Below are 24,913 nucleotides of genomic sequence, written 5' to 3'. Positions count from 1 at the left end.
AAAGTCTGAGACCAGATTAAAAATCTGGGATTTTCTTTCACTTATAATTGGAAATAAACAGAAAACAAATCAAGTAAATGTGCAAGATTTTGAATTTTTAAAATTCTGTACGATTTCAAGTTTCCTATTTAAATGTAAAGAAATTTGTGATACTGTCCATGTTAACCTTTTTTCTTGGGTCTTGTCCATTCCATTAAAGCACATGATCAGCTGAAACTCAGTGGATTTGATGTAACATTCAATTCAATTCAATTCTATTCAAGTTTATTTGTATAGCGCTTTTTACAATTGACATCGTCTCAAAGCAGATTTACAGAACATAAACATATAACAAAAGGTTAATATAAAGAATAATATAAAGATTAATAGAATACAAAATTCAAGATTAATATTAGAGATCCCTATGTGTTTGTATTTATCCCCAATGAGCAAGTCTGAGGTGACTCAGGCAGCAGTGGCAAGGAAAAACTCCCTTAGACGGTAAAGGAAGAAACCTTGAGAGGAAACAGACTCAAAGGGAAACCCATCCTCATATGGGGGAGACTGGAGGGTGTGATTATAAATATACAGTCAAACAGATGTTGTATTGATGCAAAAGATCACATGGAGTTGGCATCTCCTCTTTAGTATCGCAGAGTCTGACTGGAGCTGGTAAATCTCTAGATGCCTCAGGATTCTCAGATGATTCTAACATGAATCATCAAAATTCAAATGGCATCGTTATAACAAAAGTAGACATACAAAAAAACAAAATTCTGAAATTCAAGTAAAGTGGACTTAGTCATTTGGTCCCTACTGCATGTCTTGTACATTCAGACATGTCTCTGCCTGCTTCAGATTTCCCCTGACTCTTCATCAGTGAGAGTTCATCTTTTCAACACTGTATCTAGACCTCTATAAATTTTAATGGTTACTTTCCTATTTTTCTTTTTTTACACTTCCTGTTTTATTTCTGGGCATGCCTTATGTTTCTTGGTAGGACTGCCCTGAGGCTTCCAGAGATTTCAGAGAGGAGCAGTGCTCTCAGTTTGACGGCACTGATTTTCATGGAAAATTCTACAAATGGTTACCTTACTATGGAGGTGTGTACAGTATGTGACTTTTGGTGGTCAAGGCTTCACTGTATATACTGAGCATTGAGGTTCTCTGAACGAGTATCTCTAATAGTCTCTCAAAGTACTTTTACGCTTACAGGAACTTTGGGTTTTGTTTATATCCATCTCCAGAAATGTAAACCTGCTGAGAACATTTTCACGTCTCAAGAGCCAAAAGACATTAAATGCTGTGGGATTTTGTTTTTCTTTGTTAGAATATAAAATTGATGTGACAGCCCCTTGTTTGTCCCTATACTTTTTTCCAAACATGAATATCAGCAAGTTTCTCTTGTGTCTGCTCTTGTATTTTCATTTTTGTCTGACGTGTTCAGCGGAGAACCAGTGTGAGCTGAACTGCATCCCCAAAGGAGAGAACTTCTATTTCCGTCACAAGAGCTCGGTGGTGGACGGCACACCCTGTCACCCGGGCAGGAGTGATATCTGTGTGGAAGGAGTGTGTAGGGTGAGGATAGATGACCCAATACTTACCCGTTGTGTTTTATTCAGAAGTCACTGAAGTCATTATTGGCATGCTTGTTAAAGATGGATTAAACAGGTTATGAAGAAATGTTTTTGTTCTTAAATATCTTTAATCTCACACTGAGGAATAGGTTAGAAATCTTCAATGCAAGTAAATATGTTTAATTAAGTATGAAAATAATCCCTTTCCATAATGTAACTCACAATTGTTGCACAAAATGTTGTTGCAACAACAAGTGTTGCACAAAATTGTGTTGACTGTTTAAAAGCAGGCAATTCCTATACAAATATGCATGCCTGAAATTGCCTACATCTGCTGTTAGGGCAGTAATTAAGAAGTTTAGAGCACAGTTATCAACCTGCCTGGAAGAGGTGTTTTTGCCCTTACACACAGTGAGCAAGACGTTTAGAGAGTTACAGTTTTTACAGTCACAGTTCTTTGCAGAAGCATTTTGGGGTCCTACAGAGTGTCTGAAAATACATTTCGACACCAACTCCATGTCTTTTCATTCATTTACCCACAAACACAAGTTCCTGAAGTTCACTAGACTTTACTTCATTCTCACGGTGCCCTCAGCGTTTAGGCTGTGACAGCATGCTGGACTCTGGGCAGCAGGAGGATGCATGCCTGCAGTGTGGAGGGAACGGTCAGTCCTGCCACCTCATTAGGAACTCCTTCTCCATGAGGGATCTACCCAAAGGTAATACACACACATCTCTAATCACTAGAGATCTGTAGAGATAAAGGTATTAACTATATTTCTTTCTGTCTGTTAGGTTACAATCAAATGTTTATCATTCCTGTTGGTGCTACTAGCATCCGTATCACTGAGCGTGTACCAACTCGTAACTACTTGGGTAAGTATGTGTTTGAATTTAGCTGCGTTATGGCAATAACCCTTAACCCTCAAGTGGATGGCATCCCTACTGCATACTGTATACAGATTTAAGAGATTCTGTAGTAGCAGTCCTAGTAGTAATAAATTCAACTGTACTAGCAATCGTGAGAGTACTTGCAGTAATACTAATAAATTAATACATTTATAAATTTAAAAATGAGATCCTAATTTTTTTATGTCTTTGAAGCTGCTTTTTGACAATGTCCATGTTTAAAAGCCTTATACAGATAAAAATGAATTGAATTAAATTATTAGTAGTGATAAAAGCTTAAGTCCAGCACTCTTCAGGAAAGTTTAACGCCTTTTGATAGCTAGAACCATTATCCGAAAAACACTTGTGAACCCCCTATTTCAAAGGTTGTACTACCCTAATGGTAGTGGTAGTAATGTTGGTGTTGATAAGTTTTCTTTACTCATTGTGAACACTTACAGCCATTAAGAACCTCCGTGGTGAGTACTACCTTAATGGGCACTGGGTGATCGAATTCTCCCGGAGTACCCCCATCGCAGGCACTATGCTGTACTACCAAAGAGGAACAGAGGGGGAAATGTCCCCTGAGACCATCACCGGACGTGGACCGACCACTGAGCCTTTGGTGATCGAGGTGAGATCTTCTGTTGAAAAAGGAAAGCACAGAGTAATGCATAGATCACAAGTAATTGAATCCGAAAACCTTCCAAAGCATGGCTTTGGGTGAGTTGTTGAACCTTCTTTGTCTTCAATCAGCTGATAACTCAGGAACCCAACCAGGGAATCGAGTATGATTATTACCTGCCCAACAGCCGCCCTAGAGAAGGCCACTACTGGAGCTATGGTTCTTGGTCTGCCTGCAGCAAGGAATGTGGCTCTGGTTAGTGTTACTTGAGCAAGAAGATTTCAAAACCATTTGAGCATATGTTTCAGAGTCAAATTCTTTTTCGATTACAAAAATGTTAAGATACGATAAGAGCTGTGATTCATTATTACTACATATAATACATATCAACTGAATTACTGTATATATCACGCATCTGTTCAGGTTACCAGTCCCGTCTGGTCTTCTGCACTTTTGATAACGAAGCCTACCCTGACTATTTATGTGCATCTCTGCCTCGCCCTCTCAATAACCGCACATGCAACGAGCAACAGTGCCCCCTAACCCGCAGGTAGGCAATTTTCCCATCAGTGAGTAGAACTAATTATGTGACTTTTGATGAGAAATAATGGCACCAGAACTAATTTAGTGGTTTCACACCAATCTGGGTAAATCACAGCTGTTATATTTTTTATTTGTAATTATACAACCTATATTGGTTTCCCCACTTTATTATATAGTGGACATATTGTATAGATTCATGATATTACTCCAATTAATACATTTCAGTTCCAGGTGTTTAACACTATAAAATGTGGGTATGTTCAAAGGGGTGAGTATTTATGCAAGTTACTGTGTGGGACAGTGTAGTTTGTGAGGATCTACTAAAAACACTCCTCCTGTTCTGTAAGGATGGCGTATGTGTACCCACCACAAATATGGACTCCCAAGGAAGCAAGACATGTCTATGTTCAGGTCTACAGGTAACCCAGCATGAGGAAGCCTGACAGAAGCAGGATGTGATCTCAAACACTGACTGATGTCTAACTAAGATTCCTAAAAAATCATAAGATTTCACATTTGGAGCATAAGAGTTCTTCTCTAGTTTGAAGTTTAGAGATCTCAAATGTTCAGGGCAGTAAACCACTCCATTAGCCACACATATGAAGCCACATTCATGCTGTGTTTCGAAGCCAAGATGCCAGGTTTTCAAGGACTCGTAATCTTTCTTAGTACTTACAGAGATTCTTAGAAGAATTTTGATGAGTTTGGGGTTAAGCCTGGACCACTCCTTTGTACATTCGACACACTGAAACCCCTCCATGCCATGTCCAAATCTTCCCAAGAACTCATAAACTTTCTTGAAGCCATGACATAGTTCCTGAAGACACTGATGTAATCAGTTCATAGGTTTGCTGTCTGGTTAGTTACACCAGTGACATGTGTTTGAGCTCTGGCTGTATTGATAGCTTCAATCAATACAACATTGGAGAATTAGTAGATAAGTCTTTCAAGTGCCTGTTCTTCCACATGTGGAGATGAACCAAGGCCTGGGGCAACTGTCCAGCTCAGAGCTTTGCTGTATTCACCTACTCCTACTCACTGTGGTATGCTTTCCCGAGTGAGGACGAACACGAGGGCTGTTTCTCCTCACTGGATGCTTATGTAATCTCCTTATTATGAGCCATATCATTGACCTGTGCGTAACTTATGAACACCAGCCCTGGAGCTCTGAGCTGGGTTGCTGTCTGTGTGCTATAGGCAAACCACCTAAGGTAGCAGAAGTGGTGATAGTGGGGCTTTAGGTGCAGATATCCTGGGTGTATTTTATGTGTTGAGATTTCTCTGCATTTAGATCTGAAGCCTTCAGATCTACCAAGGTGTTTGTTTTTTAATAAGGTATTGTCATGAATTACTATATAGAGGTCACAAGTCAAGATCCACATTGTTACTAAACCACAAAAATGTTGAAGTTCTATGTTGTTATTTCTACTCACTTACTTATTAATTTGATATTTTACATACATATTACATATACACAAGTTGTTATTATCTCCATCAACTAAATTTTTAGACTTGAATTACCAAGTCGTTACCTCAGAATATTTCATTACTCAGAATGTTTACATTCTGTTGCACATTATATAATATATTATTGACATGTTTACATTCCTTTACACTTTAATACCCTCTCTTTTTTGACACAATATAACTCAGATGCCACATTTTAATGCATGTATGATGCTTCTACAAAATATTAAGAACACAAGTTATTCAGTTTGTTGCCATTCTGTAATTTGTTACCATGAGATCAATATATTGCCTCACTCTAATATTAATTCATGGACATGCCTTATTAAAAATATCTACCTTATTACCGCAGGGGCTCTGTAATATTTGTTTGAAGGCTTTGGTGTGCCTTTTGATGGAAAGGGTATAAAATACAGTTGTGTAAGAAGCAAAACATACTTGCTAGGAAATAAACGATAAGCATCTCTTAATTTGAGCAATGGCACAGCCTGGAACTTTGTCATTCCTAGTCTTGTGTGGAAAATTATGTTTCTGTTTATCGACAGAATAATAATAGTTTATTGACTTGAAATTTTAATTATTTGTTTTCCTTATTGAGCTCATAAGATGGCTGCCAGAGAAAGTGTTGAATTACATAAACTAGGACGTGTAGCCATTTTTATCCTGTGTTATTTTATATTGTATGTTTTCTGTACCTATTAAATTACCAGACTTTTTTGAGCTGTTTAAACTAATCAGCTCCTGACGATGGTCCAGCGTTCTGTGCCATGCACGGTGCTGCTTTGGGTTAGATCTGCGGTATGTGCATGTGTTAGCTAAGCTTTGGGCACAGTTCATATTATACTCATTATCATCATCTAACACTAATCCTTGTGCTGATTGGAGATTGGATTTTGGTGTGTGTGTGTCACAGTTGGAAGGTCAATGAATGGACTCGGTGCTCTGTGACGTGCGGTGGGGGCACTCAGGTACGCCAAGTAGAGTGTGTGTCTCACGATGTGTCTGGAAGACGGCCGGTAGAAGACTCTTTGTGTGAGGCTTACACTCCCAAACCCGTCAGCCAGCAAACCTGCAACATGCAGCATTGTGCACAGTACAGCGTGTCTTCATGGAGCCAGGTAAGCATGTGTGTTATCAGGTAAATGCTTGTTTTACATGGCCAGTTTTCACTAAATGTAAATCTGTATTTAGCTAAATAATCTTATAGTATATATAAAAAAATCTGATATGACAATAAGATGTACACGAGGCCTGAGATTCTGAATTCTGGTTCTTAGTGTGCCACTATGTACATTCTACATCTCAGCTATAATAGTGTCCTTGTTTTGGAGCTATTTCCTGACTGGTGTGTCGACAGGGTCAGGTGGTGATTTCCTGCTATTCAGTGTGTTGATAACTAAAACTTTTTATCTCAATTTTAGAAGTCAGCAACCTCAAGCAAACACAGATATCATAAAAAGAGCAAAACAGCTCTGTAACTGCTTGGGAGGAGCTCAATTATGGCCCAGAAAAATCAAAACAGTATTCAGGAGATCAGAAGCCTCATTTATGGACAGTGCATATGTATAGTTATGTGCGTTAACTGTGTCCATGCAGTGCTCTGTGACATGTGGCTCTGGAGAGCAGACAAGAGAGGTGATGTGTGTGGGTTCAGCAGGAGGAAATCGTGTTGCAGATTATATGTGTGCCAGTCTTCCCAAGCCACCAAGCACACAGACCTGTGAGATGCCTGTCTGCATAACCCGGATTGGCTGGCATGTTGGTGACTGGGGGCTGGTGAGATGTTCTGAATTGTAGCATTTAAATTTCAAGCAATTGTTGTTTGTATATATGATGTTTGTTTATATACACTTTTCAGCTCAGAATTTATATGTGCTCTTTTTCTCTTTCTATTAGTGTTCTAAGAGCTGTAGCTCGGGGCTTCGGGAGCGGCAGGTAATCTGTTCAGACTCACAGAGAAACATTTACGGGGTGGAGCATTGTAACACCTTTCCCAAACCCTCTACTGTGGAGAACTGCAACACCCAGCCCTGCTACAGCCCTCAGGGTACATGCCTACCACACACACACACACACACACACACACACATGCACATGCACATTCAGAACATAGGATTTTATCACTCCCATTAATTAGCTTGATGGTTTAAAGCACCAGAGTCCTATACATACTGTACTGTTCTCTTTTACATGCACGCTCACATCACCAGAATCGAACACACATTTTTCCTGTAGGCACTGGGGGTGTGAATCTCCCAAGACAATATGGAAAATGTCTCAATATATAGTATATGATCTGACACAACAATACTGTTTAACAGGTTTATTCCATTCACTTCACTTTACTACTGATCCAATATTATCCTGTCCAGTTCATGCAACTTAAGAAGGTCTTCAGGACTGATGCTTTCTCACATTTTTATTTGAAATAAAAAAAAATTGAATGAAAAATTGAAAACGAAACCAAAGAGAAAAGGTAGAGGCTGGTGTAAGTATAAAAATGATCATAAATTGATAAAATGTATGGGTCATTTTTCTTTCTTCCCACCACCCTGTCTATAGGCAGTGAGAACACCTGGGAGCACTTTTGAGGGTTGTCTAATTTCCTTCGAGTTCTGAAAGAAATTTGAGCTCTCTTTCTTATAATCTTGTGCTCTCTCTCTCTCTCTCTCTCTCTCTCTCTCTCTCTCTCTGTCTCTGTCTCTCTCTCTCTCTCTCTCTCTCACTCTGTCTCTCTCGCTCTGTCTCTGTCTCTCAGTCTCTCTTGCTCTCTCTCACACACACACACATACACTCACACACACAAACACACACGCACACACGCACAAACTGGGGAAAGTCCATCAATTTTATTTACAGTATCTAACAGTTTCCTGTTTCAATTTGAACCAGACTTGTAGGCCGTCATGACCTTATCCTAGACCAGTTTTCCTCTTTGAATCTGGTTTTATTTTTCCTCTCTGGTGGACACAATTTATCTTTGATAAATCAGTGTTTTAGCATCAGTACGTAATTATATGCAGTGAAAAGCATAAGTAACCACCAGTGTAACAGAAATGGTTTATATGCATTTTGATTTTTTTTTTCTGCTCATATTAAACAGTGGTGCCCAGCATGCAAGACACACGAGGCTACGACAACACTATTTTTGGTTTCTACCCCTACAATCCTGAGGAAACCACCACAGGTCTCTCCCTCATCTTTTATCCAGCTGTGATTTTCTTCTTACACCTCAGCTCCTCTGCTCCCTTTTGGCTTCACATCTCTCCCTTCTCCTGTTTTTCCCAGCAGTGCACTACATCACTCCTCTGTTCCTGCACTAATGAACTGGCCTTGATTGGCATGTTTTTCAGGGATCTTACTGTGTGATTAAAATAGTTGCGAGGTAATCGACTGTGGCCTTTTCGCTCTCAGTGTTGCCTGTGCGAGTCCTGTGACGGCCTCTCGGATGTCGTCATGTTTTAGTAGCTTCTGGGATTGCTGTTTTGTGTACCGGTGCTCTCGAAATGAGGAGGCTTCAGCTTACTACAGTATAATCAAATTATCATGTGCCTACATGTGTCTGCATGCACATCTGTCTCATCTCAGTCTTTTGTTCTGTCTGTTTTTGTGCTCAGGCCATTCTCTTTATGACTATTTCTCTTTCTCTTTCAGTTTCAATTTGTACTTATCCCAATGAAATATCCAGCAATTTCTCTTTAGGCTTTTCTCTCTATTTCACAATGCATTAATGTCTCCTTTTGCTTTTGTTTTCAATATTATCATACAACAAACTTGCTGTTTCTTTCTCAGTAGTTTACCTTTCACTCTGTTTCCCTCACCTTGTCTCACTCAGTTCTCCAGCGGGACGTTCCTTACTGCCATCAGACTGCGTTTGGATGTTGCCATGATGGTGTGACTCCAGCCAGTGGACCTCATGGTCAGGGCTGTTCCCAAACATCATCCTGTATCCACACCAGGTACTCAAATGTGCAAATTTATTTTATTCAGTTATAAAAAAAGAAGCGATTTAAAATAGTGTTGGACAAAATAGCCAGCCAGAATCAAATTATATCACAGTCTGCACACTTGAATGGAAATGCAGTCTGACATTATTTACAGAAAGACACCGGAGTTAAATTGAAATTACACATGTTATTAGAATATTTTTCTTTTGCGTTAAGCCTAAGGTATGACACATGAAGCATAAAGAATTTGTAATGAACAGTTTGTGCCACAAACCTTTCCAGTTCTTCAGCAGTGCAGAAATAGCTCATATTATTAACATCGTATTCCAAGGTGCACAATTTCTACAAATGCAATTTGGCTCTGAGTCACCTCATCATGTGCATGAAGATTTATAACCCCCTTTGATTGTAAGCTATGCATTGCTTCTACTGCTGAACATGTGACTTGAATGCTGAAGATAAACTAAAAATCGGTAGTTGTTGATTGGAGGATCGAGGTTCGAGCCCCTGCACTGCCAAGCTGCCACTGTTGGGCCCTTGAGCAAGGCCCTTAATCCTCTCTGCTCCAGTGGTGCTGTATCGTGGCTGACCCTGTGCTCTGACCCCATCCTCCAAAGTTGGCATATGTAAAGAAAGAATTTCACTGTGCTGTAATGTATATGTGACAAAATAAAGCCTTCTATGCTATTTAAAAAGGAAAAAACACTTTTGCGCCATGTTTCTTTATCTGGTCTGAAACAAGCTGTAAGCATAGCCATTTTATTTTAAAGACATTAGTTGCTATTGGAGTTTTGCTCAATCTTATATCTTATTTCAAAAACGAATGTAATTTTTACTAGTATATTAATAAAAATATTTGTAAATAATATTTAAAAAAAAAAAAAAATGCGTATACTATATATATAGAAATATAAAAAAACATTTTTATTAAATATAAAGACAATGCAGTTTATAATTTACACTATATAATTTTTGCATATTCAGTAATGAACCAGAACCAAGCAGATGTTTCCTGTGTTTGTATTGGTCCATTTTTATTGAACGTAATTTCAAAGTTTTTCATGTTAATGTAGCTGTTATGCATGCCTGTTTTGTGACAACTCCCTGCCCTGTGTATTGATCACATCTGTTAGGTATGGCTGTTGTCAGGACAGTGTGACTCAGGCACATGGACCCAATAAGGAGGGCTGCCCAGAATATGACCTCTCTGTCCCAGCTGTGAGTATCTCCTGGTTTTTATGTATTATGCAGTATGAACATTATCTCTAGCTTTTCTCCCTGAATCTCTTGTCTCTTTCTGTCTCCTCTGACAGTCGGAGCATAAGGTGTGCAGCAGGTCCACATATGGCTGCTGTTTTGATGGAGTGACTACAGCTCGTGGTACTAATGGAGAAGGATGCCCTGTTCCACCTGGCAGGGGTAAGTTACAAATATAGTGCTTCATAATATGAACAACAAATCTGTAGCAAACAGATGACTGAAGTCTTCAGGCAAAATAAATTTTATGAATTAAAAAATAATTAATAAATTGAAATGAATTAATAAATAAATACCTTTCTACAGTTCTATACAGTTACGGATATTTGGAGCACACAATAGATTGGCATATGTCATTGTTGTACATCCCTAATGTATATTTTAATAGTGCTCAATATTAGGCAAAATATTCATCATGATTTTTTAACATTCAAAATTCAAGATTTTTGTTAGTCACATTCATAATTATAATACAGTGACTAGACTGTGCGTATAAATGAACTAAATTTAAGAACCAAGTTAAAAAAAGAATGAATAGAAAATTAAAGAAAGAAGCAGCAGTAATCGAATGTAACTCTTAAATGAACACAGGTGAGTTACTTGTATTAACAGTAAAGTGTGGTGTGTTTAAAAATTAAAATATTAAGATCGCAATTAATTTGACAGTCTAAGCACTTTTTTTCTAAAACATGAATGCTAAACATACAAATAATATAGAAACAATGCGATGATAAGAGAGAATATTTATCTGTATGTTATGTGTTGCTGTTTCACCAGCTCAGCGTGCTCCATGTGATCTGCCCCACACGGCTGGGTTGTGTGATGAGTGGACTGCTCGATATTACTACGACCCTGCCTCGTCCCGCTGCGTACACTTCTGGTACGGCGGCTGCCCTGGCAACAGCAACAACTTCGCCACTATGGAGGACTGCCAGCAGACCTGCCAGAACCAGAGGACCGTCTCCACATCACACAGCACCGATTGGAGCCAAATCTGGCCAGGTGCTAGCACATCTCAGCAATCCCATCGCCACTGGTTTCAATCGGCGGGGCGCAGGCCAGCGCCAAGAGATGTGCAGGCTAGCAGCCCTAATAACAGGTAAGAGTGCTGTGCAGGAGCAGTTCTGGCTGCACACAGCGCCCTCTGTACCAACCTGAGGAGCCTGACACTGCTCTTTTCTCTCAGAGATGATCACACACACACATACACACACACACACAAGCTCACACATGCTCACTCAAACACAGCATAGACACTTTTAGGCTTTTTACACCTGGCCACTTCATGCGTTTTCTGTGATCAGATAGCTATCTGATCATAAAAAGATCAGGTCTAAATGCCCTCCGAAACGTTTTTGAGACGGATATAAATCAAATCGTTCAAACCACTTCAGGAGGTGGTCTGGGACGCATTTCAGATGAAACTGGACAGGTGTAAATGAATGTATTTATTCAAGCCACATACGTCAGCGCTAAACTCCTCCCAAATGGAAGTACGTCAGTACTTTCACCCAGGTGTCTCGTTGGGTCTTAAAATGCACTTCTGCCACCAGCGAAAATGCAGCAAACAGTAAATGCTGTTTTTTGTAGCATAACCGTCGTAACAAGTTTTTTCGTCTTCTTTTTGATTGCATTCTGAAAACTGCATACACCAAAGCGTGTTCCATTTCAATAATCCCGGAAATGAGGTAAAATATACATTTTAAACCGGCAACTTTATTAGGTACACCTGTCCAACTGCTCATTAACGCAAATTTCTAATCAGCCAATCACATGGCAGCAACTCAATGCATTTAGGCATGTAGACATGGTCAAGACGATCTGCTGCAGTTCAAACCGAGCGTCAGAATGGGGAAGAAAGGTGATTTAAGTGACTTTGAACGTGGCATGGTTGTTGGTGCCAGACGGGCTGGTCTGAGTATTTCAGAAACTGCTGATCTACTGGGATTTTCACGCACAACCATCTCTAGGGTTTACAGAGAATGGTCAGAGAAGAATGGTCAGACTGGTTTGAACTGATAGAAAGGCAACAGCAACTCAAATAACCACTCGTTACAACTGAGGTATGCAGAAGAGCATCTCTGAACACACAACACGTCGAAACTTGAGGCGGATGGGCTACAGCAGCAGAAGACCACACCGGTACTAGTAAGCTGTACCTAATAAAGTGGCCGGTGAGTGTATTTGCATTTTGGGCGGGAGTAGAAAGATCGGATTGATATCCGATTCGCCAAGACGCATTTACGTGGCCCAATGTAAATGGAACAGTTTTAACAAATCAGATAGCTGTCCGATCACAGAAAATGCATGAAGTGACCAGGTGTAAAAAGCCCCTTTAACACATCTAGAATCTGGCCCCTTTTCATAAACACATGCAGATTTACACACAGACGCAGGATGTACTCACTCTGGTAGCGCTGAACATGGTCACACTCATCATGCAAAATTAGTAGTGTAACACAAGAATATTAATAACTTGGTGGGGTGTAAATCAATTGCTCACAGTGCTGGATTGTTGCTTGCAGAGAAGCATTTTCCAGCCCATTTTAGACCAAAATTCTGCTTACATTATAGCCAGATGGCTAAAACATTTTCACGTAAGACTTTAAATGAAATCTTGTTCCTTTTTTAAAATGATATTTTTAATTGAATTCATTTTGAGGTGATACAGTATTTCTTTCACCCCAGTTAATAGAAATATATTGAACAAAATATGAATGTGTTAACCATCACAATCAGTAACGAACAACTAAGCTGTGGCTATTAATTGTGAATCTGGCTATTAAAACATCATTGATTTAAAAAAATAATAGTAAGAGTAAACAATGATGACTGATGAGGTTCATGTGTAAGCAAATCGATGCATAAAATATTTTGGTCATTATTATCACTAAAACATCACATGAAATCTAATCATCTATGGATTAAAAATGTTAAAGCCGTTACAGAGATATAGGAGCAGATTTGATTGAATATCACATATTTTCTGCATCAGTGCTCACAAAAAAGATTTCCCACATGTGCCAACATCATTTTTTCTTGTACATCATTCTGCATTTATATTGCAATCAAAGCTTAGATTAAAAATAAACACCTTCATAGTTGTATAGTGAATTAATATACATATTACACATACATACATACATGTACACATACATCATGTAAAGGATGGCTTAAATTTGCTTACATTTGTACACATATTAATCAGGGTCATAAATCAAGACAATGTCCTCCTCTGGTGCTACACACACAAGTTGCACAGAAGACTATTCTCGCTGTGGCCCTGTTGGACATTGCTGAGCTTTCTGGGACTGGTACATTTCACCTGCTGTACAATTTTGCCTATTTCTCCAATTTGCACTTCAGTTTATGTTTAGAGTTTTAGTGTCAGCCTGGTAGTTCAGTTCTTTTTAATTCTCCATTTTCCATCTTCTTCTGTCTTTTACAACACCATGTAAGTGTGGTGTCTTCAACGGCCTGTCTTCACTGATGTCATTCAGTGCAACTAATAAAGGAACCTGCTGTAATGCCCCACCATTTCTGCTTCTGTGTGTGTCTCTCCAAAGGTGTGCTTTTTAGGTGTGGAGCAATACGAATCTTCTCACACACTTCAAAAGTCAGAGATTGTGGAATAAATCATGAACCACAGTAGAAATTATATTTCGAAGATTAGTAGTCATGGCAACTTGATATTACTACCACTCCTACTAGCGACTTCATTTTAGCTCATAGTTACACATTATGTTTCTTTCAGCATCATTTTTTCACCTTCTACCTGTAGATTCTTTGTATCCCTGTCCCTTTACCCATGTACCTCTATGCATTCATTTAGGGCTGTATTTAGAGTCAAAACCTTCACTCTAACAAGGTTGCCAGATATTTCCTCAATGAAAAGCATCGGATATATACAGTATTTATTATCTTTTAAACTGCTTTCTTTAAACAAGAAAAATTGCCTTTAACCTCAGAAAAAGTAGGTCTAATTTTTTTTTTCTTTGCTGTCAAATATAATATACTGTAACAGTAAAACCAGAGACAGCAAACATTTGAAAAACTAATACAATGTTATATGAAAGAAAAGATGTCAAGCACTGAAATAAAAAATTTGTATGTAATAATGTTACCAATACTGTGTTGTATGAATAGTTCTAGTTGTGATATCATTAATCACTGCAAAATTGGTTTAATAATATGACTTCATTATTTTACAGCTTAAAAAAAAAACAGCACTTGATGCATCACATACTACTATTTTAGTGTTGCAGTGGTTTATTACGTGCCAACCTATTAATTGGGTACACAAATAAATGTAGCCAAAATATACTAGGCTAAAGTGAGGATGATGACGACAATTAATTCATTAGTGGTAGTCTATAGAATTGTTGTTTATATACAGCTATAAATATATATTTGGTTATATATATTGTGGTTACATCACGCTATCAGCCAGTGGTGTTGAACTTAATGCTGCTTGTTTTTGCTTGTTATTGAAGCAAACATTGTCTGTAGCACTTTTTGTAGTATATCTAATGGTCAAACCGATTATGGCATTAACCAAATGTAAAGATCATAGTAAAAAATAAAATCCTAACTTCTTGTATAATAGTTTTGATGCCATTCTGTAAGTATAAAATTACCTAGAGAGTATAGAGCTTGTTGTTATTCATTCATTTTACCCAAGTGTCCCAGAATTTGTGTTGGTTTAGAGCATAAAATGAGCCACATTTGTAGTAAATTGCTACTCAAGCTGCTGTGTTGTAATCATGTGGGCAGCATGGCCTCATAAAACATGCCACTTTGTGCAATTAACAAGACTTTGGTGATGGTCAGCCTTCTGTACCACAGGGCAAACTTACACTGCCTGGACTCATACTCTCTGGATTTATCTTGCGATTTTGGGCACAGAGAAGTGAGCTGAAAGAATAAAATGCATGACAGCCCTGGCTGAGGCATATGTAACCTCTGTCCTGCGTAGTCTAAAGGAAGTCTGCTCTTTAGACTGGAACAGAAGTCTGAGTTTCTGTGGCTGTAGCCAGGACAAAGCTAATCTTTATGCTTGCATTGGTGGCCAATCGTACAGCATAAAGTAAATTTCTCCCCTTCTCTCCATTGTTCTGTCTCTTTTTTCTTCCTGCATGTCTTTCCTGTCAAATCTCTCTGTCTTGCCTTGTTTTTTTCCTTCTCCTTTCCTTCTCTTTTGGCCTCCTCTGCTTCAGTTGGCCTGCTGTGGGTGTGAGTATAGACAAGTCGGATCCATCTACGGTGGAGGGTATAGTGGGCCAGTGGGTGGTGTTGCCGTGCAAAGTGAACCCACCTCCATCCTCTACTGTGACAGTCGAGTGGAGAAGAGACGGTGTTCTTCTGGATCCTTCCAGGTTAGTACAGCATCCGTTCTTTCGTTAAATCTTGTCATGTTTTCTAATAGTCAGAAAAAACAGTTCCTTCAAGTTTTCTTAAACAGGGATATCTTCATTACAGAGGAATTTACATTTATGACATCTAGCAGATGCCCTCATCCAGAGAAACTTACATTTTTATCTCATTTTATACAACTGAGCAATTGAGGGTTGAGGGCCTTACTCAGGGGCCCAGAGGTGGCAAATTGTTGGACCTGGTAATCAAACTCACAATCGTCTGATTAGTAATCCAACACCTTAAACACTAGGCTACCACAGAAAATGATGGTTTTTGTGTAACACGGCAAGCCGTTCATTTATTAATTCACTGAAAGTGGAAGATAGAGGTAGCTTGCTGTAGCTGCTATAGCATAATGAAGAAATGTGATGACTCGAAACAAAGAGATATGAGGAAAACAGGTTATGACTATGCCAACGATATAACAAAAATTGTATACTATAAAAAAAGAGTAGCTGGGCCAAATCAAATCAAACCAGTTCAAATTTTATTTGTCACATACACATACATACAGAGTATAACTTGCAGTGAAATGTTTTTTCCATCTGTCCGGTATTCAAACATAGAAAGATGGAATTAAGGATAAAAATAAAACCAAAAGGAGGTAGAAGGAGCTGGACAAAAACACATGAGGTAACTGGGCTGGCAAAAAAAGCATAAAAAATGAGAAGTAACAGATGAGAACAAAGAAACAAGAACAAATGATGAGTAAGTGTATAAACTGTATATATTTACACTGTGCAATGAACTTAATAATGAAGTGAGAATGAATAAAACCGAAACAATAACACATGGAAAGCACATGGAAAAAAGCATGTTAGAAGCATTTGGCATTCTAGGACCCACTATGCCTTCTTAAAGAGGTCATTTGTGACAGAAACATCTGCCAAACAAGCTAGTACCTGTTAATAACACACTGATAAAACATTACAATAAATAAATGTATTAGTGTATTTTGCAGAACCTGACAACCCAAAAGTCTTCTCTTTTTTTTTTTTTTTTATTGCTGTTGGTGTTCCTTATTTAAATCATGTAGGCATAAACAGCAGCCGAACGGCTCGCTTTTCATGGGCCCAGTAAGGATTAAGGACTCTGGCTGGCTGTTATGCGTGGCTACACGAGACCGTGAGCGAGATCACCGTTACATTTATCTGTCTGTCTCAGGTAAATCCCACATGCTGCTCTTTTACAGTAAGGAAGTTATGCTGAACTGAATTCAGGACTACATCTAACACTCATTGATTTACTTCTCCTTGTACTATGATGTCCATGAGGATGTATGTACTTGTTCTTAGAGTGTTTTGCACTGCTGAATTCATACAGCATTCTTTTATTGTTGTAGAGCCAAAAGATGGGGCAGGTAGACCAGATTCTGCAGACTCGATAATTGTCCCTGCAAGGTACTCGATATTACACACATAACTAGAATCTGTACCAAAACACACACCGATTGTACAGCTGATTGCTTGCTTGTGCTTTTTCTAAGGTTCAGTATTGACCGGTCAGAATCAACGCTGATAAATGCACGTGCAGGTCACATTGCAAGGCTACACTGCACCATCCTCCCTGCTTCAGCTGCTAATTCAGTCATCATACAGTGGACAAAAAACGGAGCTGCTCTCAACACACTCAGGTATTTGTGTATGTACAGACAGGGACAAAATAAAGTAAAAAACAGTGGCTCTTTTTACTGTAGCATTCGTAAGATTTTACACCCCAACCTGTCTTTATTAAGTTCATTTTAAATCAGTATGAAAACATTCCTCTGCAAACTACCAAAAAAGCAGTCTAAAGTTTATAATGGAGATTAAAACTGGAAGGAATTCTGTGTTATTTTATAGTGTAATTAGGTTGCTGATGAGAGAACTGTTTGTATTCATCTTTAAAGAGGTAGTTATCCATAAAACATACCCAGGATCTATAACTAGGTCCAAGGCAATGGGGTATTTGTTTGTGCTGGGTTTGAACCCTGGTCTCCAGCAATCAGAGTCAAGAACTTAATCGAGACTACACCTACACTAATCCGGATTCATTTGAAAACGGCGTTTTCATCAATAAATGCTCCACGTTCACACTACCATTTTCAAAACCTTTCTCATCCACACTGAAACATCTGCAATCCCTTACGCCCCTTTACTGCACGTGTAAAATGTAAGACGTAATTTACACCTGCCGTTTATTCACTTTCCGCTCTTTGAAACGTTGCGGCAACGTCGAAGGAAGGGACAGAAAAAGTTTTTTTAATGGATCAACAGTGAGGTGGAGTTGCTGTTAAGAGTAACACAGGAGTATAAAGTTGCAAAAGCATTCGAGAGCACAGACTGGGAGATGTGCCAAAACAAATAGGCCGAAATATTGATGAAATATTATTAGTAATATAATGGTAATATACTACAACTGCATCATTCGTTACCGAATGCCTCAGTTTTCGCAGGCCACACGGCAACGCTTTTTTCTTCTCAAAAAGCATCTGTTTCGTTGACAAAATGCCATCTCAGTGTGGACGGAAGGCCAAAACGAAAAGTATGCAGTTTGAAACGAAAACGCATTACTGTGGACACTAATGAGTGAGCCTCCCAGACAGACAGGGAAGAACTCATGTGCAGAACAAGCTAAAACATGAAAAAGCCCTCTAAATATTCAGCATGGTCTGAGACTGTAATATATTTCTGTATGTATATACTTAAATACCTACATTGAGAGCTTCACAGATCTAAGGAGTTAGCTATCCAAGCCAGACAAAGAGTTACCAGCTGGGATTTAAGCTACCAACACATAGCGAGATTGACTCGAGACTAAGCACTGGGAGATTGGAGAGGTCTTCATAAACAGACCTATTCACAGGTGGAGCTGATTATAAGAAGGAAGGCGCTCTTTACCTTCCTCTGGTGGCCAAAGTCTGTCTAATTAATGCGTCTGGTTGCTCTCTGCTGCCCTCTAGTGTGGTCATGAGGCCAAGCCAGCTGTCTCTTTACATCATTTGATCTGTACATTTCATAAACACCAATAAACAATCGACTATAGTGACTCCTATTTATTATTAGAGCAACTGCTAAACAGGAAGAGGTGTTGTGTTGTTATATGAAAAAAATCAACAACAGGGTGGTCTGAGTTGTTAGATTTTTGTGTGTGTCTTTGTGTGTGTGTTTCCACTCTCTTGTTTAATGCTCAACTGGTGTTACAGGCACTCTCAGCACTCAGATGGCACCCTGGTAATTAACCACCTCACATCTGACGATTCAGGCATCTATACCTGCACAGCCTCGAGCAGTCAACAGCTGGAGCAACTGCAAATCCAGCTCAGAGTCTCAGGTTAGTAATCTAAAATGATTTATTAATATCTCTACACTCTGTACAGTGTGAATGGCACAGCTGTGTTTCTACTCTCTGTCTCCAGGGGACCTGAAGATCACCACAGCTCCCAGTAACGTGCAGGTGTCTCAGGGCAGCGTGGTTCGGCTCCCATGTGTAGCATCTGGTGAAAATGTCAACATAGCTTGGTCCAGGTTTGTAGATGCATTTGTAATAAAAGGTTTTCTATTTGCTTTAGGAGTGTGTTGCTTAAGGGAAGTCGTAACTCAGTGGTTAATGTGTTTGGAAAGTCATGAGTTCAAATCCCAGCACCGTGAAGCTGCCACTGCTGAACCCCTGAGTAAGACCCTTAACTCTCAGTAGCTTAGGTGTATAAATGAGATAAACGTAAATTGCTCTAGATAAGGGTGTCTGTCAAAACAATGTAAATGTTTAACACTTGTAGTAAACTTGTAATTTAATTGTTTATTAATATATATTTTCACTTTCTCTAACTTCCCATACAGGAACGGCGTGCCAGTGAGACCTGATGGACATTTGGTGCAGGTATCAGCAGATGGCACTCTGACCCTCTATAATGTGCAGACTGCGGACGAGGGCTCGTACACCTGCAATGCCTACGCTGGAACACATGCTGTCAGTGCCACTGCTGAAATTCGAGTAACCAAAGGTATAGCTTTTCCTGTTTGTGTGTATTAATTTATTTTTTATTCTAATCTCAGAAAACAGCGATGAATTGTTCAAATACATAAACAATGCAGTAAAAAAAGAAAATAAAAACCTTGGTTTTATGTTTTGATATTTATGGTATTATGTCATATTATTATAATAAAAATGATAATTTATTAATTGTACTGTATTATAATAAATATTAGTTACATGGTTATAAAATACAAAATGTATTAAAATTGAAGGTTGTTTTGAAGCTGATATTTATACTGATTTTTAAAGTATATAAACACAGCATTAAAGTGTCCAGTCAATCAGACTTATAACTATAATAAATAAACAATAACTTTAACAACTACAGCTATAGGTGATATCAGTCACCACTTCTGAATGTGACGTTTTGGCTTTACAACCTCTCAGATTTGAGAACCAGTGAATCCTTACATTGTGTTGGATAACTGCAATACATTTATGCAAAACATCCAGCATCGTTATGACACCTTTAGCTGATTATCTATATAGTTAATTTACTGTAACATCTTCCTCCTAGTCAGTGTTATCATACACACACACATCCTCACACCCAATAAGGGGCAAATTTTGTCTTTTGGGAGGTGAACCCACACAGATGTAGGGAGAACATACAAAATGCCACACCAATGTCACCCGAGCTCGGGTTAGAACCAGGGACATACTTGTATAACAGCAAGAACTTGCTGACTGATTAACACTCTGAACTTTTTTCTGCAGATCACGACGTTGGACAAAGCTTGTCTCCCAACTGCGTGGACGAGCCGGAGTTAGCCAACTGTCTGCTGGTCGTCAGTGCACGCCTGTGTGGACACAAGTACTATTCCAGCTTCTGCTGTGCCAGCTGCTACAACTACTCCATAGGAAAGGGCAGGCCTGGGAGACATGGCTAGGGATGAGTGTCCACAGCTAACAGTCTCTCTTCTGCTCTTCTGAAATGATATGCCACTGCTGGGAACATTTCTACACTGCTCTCTGTTTAGAGAAGCAGACTTTCAGAAAGCTGAGGCCAGATCAGCAGTGAGAGACGGAATAATTCTGCTCCAAGAGTAAAGAGGACCGATTTGGCATGTGCAAAGATTTAATGTTTTGTAAAAGCAATTTTAATTCATCTTATGGCTGACAAACATTTTTATTATTATTGTATATGCATTTTTATTTAAAATGATGTACTGAACTTTTATATGTTTTGAATTTATGGTGTCTTTCATGCGAATCCCATGTAGTATTTTGTCTAAGAAACTGCATAATAGATAATAAACACACAGACACATTGAGAGCTAGATTATTTTTAATCGTCTCTATTTAAGTTCACATGAATATTTTAAGCATATGCAGTCACCCAGAACTGTAATTACGTCTTGTTTCCAATGACAATTCCAATGAAAATGCGTTTTATATATTTTATATGAAACCACTCTTTTTTTATTTTTCACATTGTCACATAGGCAGCTTTGCAGGAATATATAAATTCATGATATACCTTTTTGATATTTCTGGTCTCAGGTTACTACTATTACAGTACCGTCATTTCAGTTCAAGCTTGAGGTGGATCTGGAGAATGTCCCCAGGACACAGAGCATAGTGAGAATTCACTGTGGATATATCATCAGTCCATCACAGGGCACCATACACACACTAGCAGGCAATTTAAGCCGTGTTTGACTTACCTCAGCAGTGCAAAGTTGGAATTGTTTACTTGTGTGTGCTCAAGCAACAAAATGGTCACTGTTGCAGATTTAACAAGCCAATCTGTCTGTATGATGTTTCAAATACTTTTGTATACAGTATTTGTAACTAGTATAAAGGTAAAGAAATGTTTTTTGTTTGCTTTTCATTCTGTCATTTTCATTTGGCGTTACATGCTGAACTTTTTTAGTTTGTCCTATTCAAAGTTTAGAATTTAAAGTCAAACAAACATTTACATTTACATTTACATTTACAGCATTTGGCAGACGCCCTTATCCAGAGCGACGTACATAAGTGCTTAAATCTCTAACATTGAATACATTAATGCTGGCTCACTAAGTTACATACTTAAGATACCATGAGTTTAAAACATTTGTTCAAAGTTACAATGAAAAAGTGTCAAAGGTGTGTTTTTTTTTTTAAATGCAAAAGATAATGAAAGAAGTGCTAGTTGAAGTGTTTCCTGAATAAGTAGGTCTTCAACCGCCGCTTGAAAATAGCTAGTAGCTAGCAAGTCTACTTCTAACATTTTTCTTTGAGGATATCGGAGAACCTGTAGAATCTCGCACTCAGTCAGAACATGCACAACTCGATACAGAGTGTAACCTATATATAGAATATAATCCAGTAAACTTTAAACATTCATAATGAAATATTAGAGCTGCTGTTGACAGACTAGCACATTTATGATCAGTCGGTTATTTGTGTAGTTTTTATTTGTGTCAGTTATTTTGTAGTGATTTTCCTACAAAATATACTTAGAATGTCATGAATATTTTTACTGGTAATTTCAAGGATTTCGCGGAATTAACTCTGATCATTAAACGCATGGAGCTCACTTTTGGGGTGTGCGGTGGGGTGGAGTGGGGTGGACGGGTAGCATTGATGCCACTAGGGGGCTCTGTTCACATCTGAAACACTTTATATCTACTAAAGACTTTAAACATAAGAAATAAACAGTCTTTGACTATGTTTTCTTTATTTGTATATATTCTATTTTCTAGAGTTTCTAGATTTAAAGACATTTTCAAACCCAGTTTTAGCCAACACAGTAAAAAACAAAAGTAAACATAAAGCATTTGTTCACTTTCTAAAACCTAATAAGTGTGCTTTAGCTCTTCAACTGGTAACTTCTGGTAAAGTTGGATATTGACTTTTTGTCTGCTTAACTCAGTTCTACAGTTGTGTTATTTTAACTGTCTTCTATAATTCCTTGTTCTAGATAGCCAAATGCCATAAATGAATATGTAAATGCAATATCTGTATTTGATTCTTTGATTCCTTGAATCTACTTTCTGACAGTTTGGTGGCCCTTTATCATGTGTAAGATATATGCAATCAGAATTGTTTTGTTTTTTTCCAGCCAAATACTTTTTCATCTCTAGTATGAAAGCTCATGCAGGTCAAACAAAACAAACTGCTCTATAACCTTTTATTATATTAGTATTTATCTGTATAGTCTTTTATCTGTAATGTGTCATGTTTGTGTCACGAGTAGTGTAGAAGCTAAAGATGTAGGCTGACATTTCCGACTGAGAAACACAACAGGAAACTAGATGTGGTGATGATTGGGGTGTATTGTTTGTACCAGAATAAGTTCACCACCTTCATTTAACAAGAATTACAGTTTAATTTTTTATTAATTATTGTTTTTATTTAAAACTGCGAAGGTTAAGCGGTCAATAGACAGAACAGAAATCTGAGTATACTTAAGTCAGAGGTATATTTTTCATAGAGGTCTTGAATTCTAATAAAATCTTTATGATTCACAAGCTAATGATTTTTGACTTAATAAAGTATGAGTAAATAAAAATGTTGAAATCATCAAGTTTGCACTTTCTTTCTATTTTTTTTTTCTAGCAATGAGCTGATGCATGCAGGAAGTCCCGCCTCTTAGCCATGTACCTTCAACATTCAAATGTCAGTATAACTTTTCTCTTATGCGTGTGGCTGCTTCCGAAATGGCTTTTCTACATGTGATTCTCTACTTTGTAACATTTACATGGCTTTTTACTAACTGTAAGATCATAATGTTGTCAATATAGAATTTTTGTGAGCTGTTTTATCAGTAATTTCCATCAAATATATTTTATCACAGGTCAGCAGCTCATACAGGTCCAACAGGAACCAGAGGACCTGGTTCTTTCCCCTGGATCATCACTGAAGGTCTCTTGCTCTATAAAAGGCACAAGTAATCCAGACCTGTTCTGGTACCGCTGGAATGAAACAGCAGGGTTCATACTTGTATTCACCTCTCGAGGTGCTGGGATGATGGATCCAACCAGTTATGGCCAGTTTAAATCTAAAAGACCTAAAGATCTTCAGATGATTCTGGAGTCTGATGGAGTGAATGAGTCTGACGGCTCTGCAGTGTGGTACTGTGCAGCCAGTCCCACAGTATCCCAGCGTCATCACACAGCTGTACAAAAACTACAAGAATTATTACTTGTTTCAAGTAATCAGTTTTGTCAGCATTTGTTTTTCTTAAAAAGTGACTTAACTAAAAAACACGACTGTGATGTATGTTTCTTGTTAGTGAGAAAGTGTAGGCTGAGGTTTCAGAGACAGAAATTCAACAGGAAGCAGACAAACACAAAGGAAAATTTCCATGATGTTAGTGTTAACTATCATATTTTGTGTTTCTAAGTTCTATGAATATTTAATTTCAGAGTTAAATCAATTACATTAATCGATCATCATTATTCAAGTACACTCTATATTTATTTCTAGGCAATGAATGTATTTTTTTTTTTAATACTATTATCCCTTGTTCTAAGTGATGGCAGTCAGAACTGTTGGGACCAGCAGTAAACATTTTCACTCGCAAGAAGTCCAGGGGCAAATAATCTGAAAAACAATTTAAAGAACAAAGTTTGAAGAACTTCCCTTTTTACGTCTCTTCACAAGTTTTAATTAGGTTACATTAAAGAAACCAGGCTATATGATATATAGTGAAGGACAAAAGACAGAGCAAACAAACAATACAAGACATTACACAAAAGACAATACACAAAAGCAGCACCGACTGCTGTACGTACTGTATGTTCTAAAGTGCATGTGCAGAAATACAACAATATATAATATAAAAGCAGCAGTTATATGAGGTATTGTAATGTATTGTGCAAAACAAGTAATCGACTGTGCAGCCAGACACCACTGCATCCCTGTGCCATAACAGACCTGGACAAAAAAAAAAACATTAAGGTTGGGCTTCTTGTAATGGACAGTTTTGTGTCCATTTAACATTGTCAAGATCACAGGGCCTTGATTGACTGAAGTGTGACTGAAGTTGATATAGAGATCATAGCAGCACATAATAATCTCTGACTAAAACTAAAACTAATCTCTTAGTCTGATGTTTGAGGGTAAGAGAGATTACAGGAAAGTAAACACTGAAACCGAAATTCTCATTTTATAACACAGATGGTGGTGTTGGTTTACTCACAGCTCATTTTTTGTTCCAGTAACGCTCGTTCTATCCTCCTATACATGTTTAATCATCAATCGGAAATGAC

General features: G+C 38.2%; 1 protein-coding gene across 2 annotated transcripts in view; it reads left to right on the top strand.

Moving 5' to 3' along the window:
• The window catches only part of paplna (papilin a, proteoglycan-like sulfated glycoprotein), a 30,573-nt gene extending 7,351 nt beyond the window's left edge, over window positions 1-23,222 (top strand). The window contains exons 6-29 of one of the 2 annotated variants that reach the window (XM_060879270.1): window positions 980-1,082; window positions 1,427-1,557; window positions 2,152-2,275; window positions 2,352-2,432; window positions 2,906-3,078; window positions 3,201-3,324; window positions 3,493-3,619; window positions 3,960-4,031; window positions 5,993-6,197; window positions 6,676-6,855; window positions 6,976-7,126; window positions 8,183-8,266; window positions 8,915-9,038; window positions 10,160-10,244; window positions 10,340-10,445; window positions 11,061-11,382; window positions 15,500-15,658; window positions 16,735-16,862; window positions 17,041-17,098; window positions 17,185-17,331; window positions 18,883-19,010; window positions 19,096-19,204; window positions 19,517-19,680; window positions 20,430-23,222. In XM_060879270.1, the coding sequence (XP_060735253.1) occupies window positions 980-1,082; window positions 1,427-1,557; window positions 2,152-2,275; window positions 2,352-2,432; window positions 2,906-3,078; window positions 3,201-3,324; window positions 3,493-3,619; window positions 3,960-4,031; window positions 5,993-6,197; window positions 6,676-6,855; window positions 6,976-7,126; window positions 8,183-8,266; window positions 8,915-9,038; window positions 10,160-10,244; window positions 10,340-10,445; window positions 11,061-11,382; window positions 15,500-15,658; window positions 16,735-16,862; window positions 17,041-17,098; window positions 17,185-17,331; window positions 18,883-19,010; window positions 19,096-19,204; window positions 19,517-19,680; window positions 20,430-20,602 (3,258 nt within the window). In that variant the 3' untranslated portion in view covers window positions 20,603-23,222. The remainder of the gene's footprint in view (window positions 1-979; window positions 1,083-1,426; window positions 1,558-2,151; window positions 2,276-2,351; window positions 2,433-2,905; window positions 3,079-3,200; window positions 3,325-3,492; window positions 3,620-3,959; window positions 4,032-5,992; window positions 6,198-6,675; window positions 6,856-6,975; window positions 7,127-8,182; window positions 8,267-8,914; window positions 9,039-10,159; window positions 10,245-10,339; window positions 10,446-11,060; window positions 11,383-15,499; window positions 15,659-16,734; window positions 16,863-17,040; window positions 17,099-17,184; window positions 17,332-18,882; window positions 19,011-19,095; window positions 19,205-19,516; window positions 19,681-20,429) is intronic. The other variant, XM_060879271.1, reaches the window with a different exon arrangement.
• Window positions 23,223-24,913: the final 1,691 nt, after the last annotated feature.

The sequence above is a fragment of the Tachysurus vachellii genome, chromosome 10 (assembly GCF_030014155.1).
Source record: "Tachysurus vachellii isolate PV-2020 chromosome 10, HZAU_Pvac_v1, whole genome shotgun sequence".
Taxonomy (NCBI): Eukaryota; Metazoa; Chordata; class Actinopteri; order Siluriformes; family Bagridae; genus Tachysurus; species Tachysurus vachellii.
The sequence above is the reverse complement of the archived record's forward strand: the minus strand, read 5'-3'. Positions and strand labels throughout refer to the sequence as shown.